This window comes from Anneissia japonica, unplaced genomic scaffold, assembly GCF_011630105.1.
Source record: "Anneissia japonica isolate Jap-2015-1 unplaced genomic scaffold, ASM1163010v1 scaffold287894_len555002_cov174, whole genome shotgun sequence".
Classification (NCBI taxonomy): domain Eukaryota; kingdom Metazoa; phylum Echinodermata; class Crinoidea; order Comatulida; family Comatulidae; genus Anneissia; species Anneissia japonica.
In genome coordinates this window covers 213,887-220,349 of record NW_022753119.1, presented here as the reverse complement: position 1 = coordinate 220,349, position 6,463 = coordinate 213,887, and the positions used below count along the sequence as shown (strand labels likewise).

The 6,463-nt window shown below is 35.1% G+C and overlaps 1 protein-coding gene across 2 annotated transcripts in view; it reads right to left on the bottom strand.

The window, feature by feature from the left end:
- Positions 1-2,720: 2,720 nt before the first annotated feature.
- The window catches only part of LOC117122686 (phospholipid phosphatase 6-like), an 11,834-nt gene continuing 8,091 nt past the window's right edge, over positions 2,721-6,463 (bottom strand). Inside the window, exon 3 of one of the 2 annotated variants that reach the window (XM_033268369.1) lies at positions 2,721-4,190. In XM_033268369.1, the coding sequence (XP_033124260.1) occupies positions 3,799-4,190 (392 nt within the window). In that variant the 3' untranslated portion in view covers positions 2,721-3,798. The remainder of the gene's footprint in view (positions 4,191-6,463) is intronic. The other variant, XM_033268370.1, reaches the window with a different exon arrangement.

Sequence of the window (6,463 nt, the reverse complement as noted above, 5' to 3'; positions counted from 1 at the left end):
TTATTAGCAGAGGGAGGTACACCCTGTCTCTTATACACATCTAGATGTGTATAAGAGACAGATACAGACCTAGGCCCTCCCTAACACCTAAGCCTAGAGACTTAAGGTAAACTTAGGCATAGAAAGATTTGGCGCTGCAGTTGAACTATTTTAAAAATACAGATTTGTATTGTTTTACGACATTCTTTTAGATACTAATAATCCCTGCAGTAGTTAAATAAATCACTACCCTACTCCCCACCGAGTGTGATATATTCAGTAAGACAAAGTTGTATGTATGCATGTATGTATGTATGTATGTGTGTATGTGTGTATGTGTGTGTGTGGGGGTGTGTGTCTGTGTGTGTGTGTGTTTTGGAAATAAAAGCTTGAAAATTAAAAAAATATATTGCACCTAGATCGTCAGGAGATCGTGCCAGTAGCAGATCTGGGGGAGTGAATAGGGTGGATAGCCACTTCCCTTCGGTGACCTAAAAAAAAATATAGTCACTCATCTTGTGTGTGTGCTTCTCATGTATACACATGTTACATGTAGTACTAAGCTACTCTCGTAAAACATACACTTTATATTTTAAGCTTATACTTCTTTTCAGATGTCACCCAAGAGCGTCTAGCTGTCTACTAATTCCAAAAAATCTCAAATGAAAGGGGATGCCTCTCCCTAAACCCATGATCAAGGAGGGACACATCCCAGAATATTGTTAAGGAGTGGGGGTTGGTCCCTTACTTTTCGACTGCAATGTTATAATTTTATAAGTCAAGTCTGCTCACAAACATCTGAGTGAGTAAGTATAAAAAAAGCGTGAAATAATAATAATAAGATTGGTTTTTGGCACATGGTAAAGGGAATTAAAAATACATCAATGACAACCGAGTTTTATTTAAAATTGTACATCACAGCGATTAATTTGATCGATGATGATGAATTTTATTATAAAAGAGTGTCATTTCCAGTAATCTAGAGGTACCATTTCCCCAATGTTCTCACCTAGCCCTTGTTTGGACTAATGGCTTTGAAGTAGGCAGGCCTACATTAAGTACATCACAGAAAATAATATTTATTTTCTATAGTACATCACATATTAATTAGATATCTATGGTTGCCAAAAATCGCTGGTAAAACATCACAAGAAATGTGTTGGCACTTCATTTTTACTACAGGTATATAATGGTGATGTGATGACGATGAATTTTACTATATATGTGTGTCATTTCCGGTCATCTAGAGCTACTATTTCCTAAAATTTTTTTGGTTGGGCCTGAGGTGGGCTCACAAATTGTCACCCCCTCACCTTTTTGAAACAGAGCTGCGCCCTTGTCAAAACCATGCCCCCACCCCGCTTGGTGCTTGCCAAATTGCATTATCCACCCCCATTGCTGAATCCTAGATCTGTCACTGTATGCACCGTTCCATACTTTGCAAATGCTTTTAATTGTGTTTTAATTTGACAATTAAAAGTTCAATAAAATTCATCATAAATACTTTACTTTTATGCCTACCACCTTAAAAAAGAAATTATAAAAATTAACTCCTTTTTTCTAATAGAGTATGATTTATGCTACTGGAATATTTTTTGTGTAATACAAATAAAGGAAATTGCCCTGTCATTTTTTTATGTATACGATTTTAATTCACATAAGACATTCCCAACCACTACCCCCTCCCCAAATTCAAAAAATTATACACAGTTGAATCAAAACGAACTAGTTGGTCTCAAAATCCAGACACTGTTTCGTTGTACAGTACAGTATACAGTATAGTATAATGCAATTCATTGGAAAAGCTTTAAAATTGAATTTTTAAAATAAGTTAATACATATATACTAATATTTTGCGAATCTTGGGATTTTTAAAGCAATCTTGGGGTTTTTAAAGACTAAATCTTGGAAATTTTTATTTTTCCCAGTGGTCACACTGATCAGATGTAGATGGCGTCAGAGGAGGGGGAGTAGGGATATACTGTCAAAAGCCAATCGTCTTTAAAGCCATGAGCCCACAACACCCTCAGCACCACGGTTGGGGCTGAGGTGAGAAAATTTAGGAAATACCAGTAGTACTTGGAAATGACACGTTTATATACCAAAATCATCATCACATTACCATTATATAGTCATTGAAGCGCCAACAACTTTCTCATCTTTTAGGCCCCATAAACAAATTATTAGTTTATCACCCCCTTCCTCATCACTTTTGGGGAAATTATGATTTTCTTTTTTTTTTTCTTTTTTCAATCAACATATATTTTTATTTTAAATGGTCATTTTTCCATTTTTTTCATTTGAAAAGCTCAGGATTTCTTGCAAATATGTTTACTGATACAACAAAAACATATACCTGTCCCTAACCACTGATTTACTTGTGAACATTGGTATAATGGGGGGCGGGGTTAGCAAAGAAAAAAAAACCTCCTCCCTCCTTCATCAGTTTTTATTGTTTGATAATTTAGGGCTTCAATTCGAGGTTTTACAGTATCTGCCAGAGCCCCGGACATTTTGTATCTTTTAAGTGCATCTTTTCAGATATTTTACTCAATTATTCCCACATGGCCAATTTGGGTGACTGGCAAAAAAGCAGATCAATATCCTGAGGCCATTTTAGGTCCGGACTCCTTAGCCAGTGAGTACTCATAGGCCGGGTGTTACATTATTGTTTGGGTCACGTCCCATGGTTTGTGGACCGCTGGAGTAAAAGTCAAATACAAAACATACAAGAAAAGCACTTAAATTACTGGTACAGCATATTTTATTCCACAAGCTTAAATTTCTACCATTAGCTTCTCCAGGTGATGTAGTATTACAATATTCATAATCTTAATTTAGTAATTATAATAAATTATATTAAGTTATTATTAAGTAATATTAAGGCTTTGAAATATTGGCCGCTAGAACACCTACTCTAATTTATAGTGATGATGCACTTCAATGCTAACATTAAAATTAGACAATTTGGGGTTCTGTAATATTTACTTTGTTATTTTTCATCTGATACAGTCAATGGAACAGTAAATACCTTTGAATTTAATTAAAAAGAAAAAATCCCTAATCTAACCACATCCTTTTCATAACACTTTACAAGGACATTTGGGCAAGGTACACTACTACTATACTGCCATTTAGAGTGGACCGGATGGCAGAGTACCAAAAATAGTCCTAAATGTCTCGGTTTGATTCCAGCAGAAGCCCATATTTTCTTAGCTATCTTCACTGTGATTTTGGCAGTTCCATTATAAAAGAATTTTTACAAGATAAGATAATATCATCACCATGGTTGTCATACTTTGATCATTAAAATATTGATAATGTGCCATTATTATTAAATAATTGTAATTTCCAAATTGGTCAAATGGTTCTAGATCTGGAGAACACTAAAGACAATAAAGACTTTTACACAAACACTTTGATCATTAAAATATTGATAATGTGCCATTATTATTAAATAATTGTAATTTCCAAATTGGTCAAATGGTTCTAGATCTGGAGAACACTAAAGACAATAAAGACTTTTACACAAACACATTTTATCATTGCATAGGAGACAATAATTATTTCAGTATACTACTGTATTCTAAGTATGTACGTATCATCAGGTGCGGATACAGTGCTCAAACTTACTATCGCACAGAACTCACATGATCATCCAGCGTTGCAGTTATTTTAGGCCAATTTTATCAACTTCTACCTTTCGCCCTGAACTTCACCTCGGCAAACAGTGTGAAAATCTGGATCCGCACCTAATTATGATCAACATAATTAAAATATAATACATAAAAGAATTTCAAATTCATAATATTATTATTATCATAATTCATCTATTGCACTTTTATAGAAAATAACTTGTCTAATATTTTGGCATGTTTCTATGGGTAACCAGAAATAGCAGACAACAAGAGCTTGAAGATAACCAATCAGCAATCCACAGGCAACATCACTGAAATGATGGCGTCCTAAAATCACCCTTGACAATGCGATGCACAAGGACCATGAAGTGGCTGCTAGGCTTGGTAACCATGCTGGGTCAAGGGTCAGAATGTAGATCCAAGTAACCATGCCAGCACGTGTGCAGTGTCCAGATGGAAAGGAGAAGTTGTCCACAGCAATTGTGAGAAACATGTCATCTACATTTACTGGCGGGCGAGGGCGACGAACGATTCCTTTGACAGTTCCAACAACAGCCAGATCAAAAAACATTGCTGTGAAATTTGTTAAAACAGATTTATTTTATATTATCATTTCGTACTGAATATATATTAAAATGCAAACTTTTGGATTATTAGCATGCATTTTTCTAATGTGCCTGGTACATTTGTGGGAAATGGTTTAGGCTCACAGTTCCCTCCTGTCAATTATGCCCATTACATATTTCAGCCATACAGATTTTTGCTTTAAATATTTGATGAAATATAATGTTTATACTGTGTTGAAATATAACATTCAAATACAGCATACAGTAATCTGACTTGCACAGGAAAATAAGGTTGTAGCCAACAGTCGGATGATAAATGTGAGCAAGTCTTGGTCCGATGAGTAAGACAACTGAAATATCTGTATGCCCTTTTCTTCACATTAGGAGCAGTACATTAGTTATGTTGGTTAAGCATAAAAAATGACCTTTTTAAATGTAACCATACTGTTGTAACCTTCCAGGCAATAATGTATACAGGTACACTATATTGTTAAAATACTAGAAATTGCAAATTGCAAGTGAAGTGCTGCGAAGTACAACTGCATATAAATGTTGTTTGAACAAAATTATTTATGCGAGTCAAGTGAAAATAATGAATAATAAAAATATAACAAATAATATGAGACACGACCCAATATCTCTATTACAACACTTCTCATTGGGTAACAAAGTCGTAATTTTTCATTTTTGTCAAAAAGTGTCTATAGTGGTGTTTCAAAAATTTCTATGTATGTGGAAAATGTAGTTGATTACCAAAGGTTACAATTTTTATTTTGAAGACTGCATGGTCTAGAAAGCTGTACATTTTTTTATGGGGAAAGTTTCCAAGAGCGGGTTTTCTAGGGGCGAGTTGACTGCCAAAGAGCAAGCATAAAGTGTTGCCAAAGTGCGAGCCAGCATGTTATTTGATCACAAGTGCGAGACATCGCAAGTGTGAGCCAGCGAGCCATGACATCACGACAATAGATAGAGACGTTAACGAGTTGTGCGAGGTATCGGCTGAGATTTGTGGAGTACAATTCAAAAAACAACTATAGGTCATGAATTATAGTGAATAAATAGATAATGTTAGCTATCAAAGAGCGACGTTGTTTTTCATTGGGACCTTCGTCCCTTCAAGGCTAGGCCTATACCATCCTAGCTAGTCTAGGCCTAGACAGCGCGAACATGCAGGCGTTGGTACGAGTAGGTTAGTCTACAAACGTCGCCTAAAGTAATTGATTTTATCCGGCAGAACGAAAGAAGGAAACTCCGCTTTTCAGTCGTCTTAGGCCCTTGTTTTTTGACAAACAATGACCTCTTCAGAGGTCAAATTGCTGTCAAGAATATGAATTGGCTGCTTCGCAGCAATAATGGCTACATTGTAAAGGGCCATACAATCTGTATTGTTTACTTCAGTATAAAACAGATTGTGGATTTACACAATTTAGTAAAAGAATAATAGACAATACAACCACACAGGGCAAGAGGTGCTACCGATCCCTTTTCTAAATACAGTAAGTCGCAGATGCTCTGACTCTCACAAGACAATACAAGAACTAGCCAGTAACATATGGACAAGTCAAATGAACATTTATTTCCTCAGAATTGCAATAGGCTATGTGTGTGTATTGTTACATGCATATTATCTGCATGCATAATTGCTTTAAATACATTGTCATTTGCAACGATTCACCGATTATGTATCGGTGATATCGTTCTGTGTATAAATTGATCGAGGACATTTTACAGAAAACAATCACATCATTTGGAATTCCACTGCTATTCCACTCTTATGCTAAGTGCAATATATAAAATATTTTAATTATGTATAATCATAATTAACATATTTTATATGTTAATTTTAATTATGCATAATCATAAGCACAGCTGATATAAAGTATTCAAAACTCTGCCAAAGTACATTTCAACCTGTGAGTGTGTGAAAATAGACCAACCAAAAAGTTATAGAAAGAATAATATAGATTTTGCCTCGTCTATTATGCCAATTTTAACACTTGACATGACTTTTGAATCCAACACAGGAAAATACTTATTAATTATTGTACTCTACAGTCAGTAAGTTCATGTTTCAGCTCAGAAAGGAACACTTAGTACAAATAAGAAGTATTGAAACTTTCAATATACATATAACATGAAAGAGAAACACTAATAACTGTGTATAATGACCTACATACTGTATCATAATAAGTTTATCTGCTTTAAGGCCCGTCTGCATCCGAGACTTGTATTGTGGGGATATGCAGGTGGTGACAGGGACCAATGAGAAGATTTTGACCC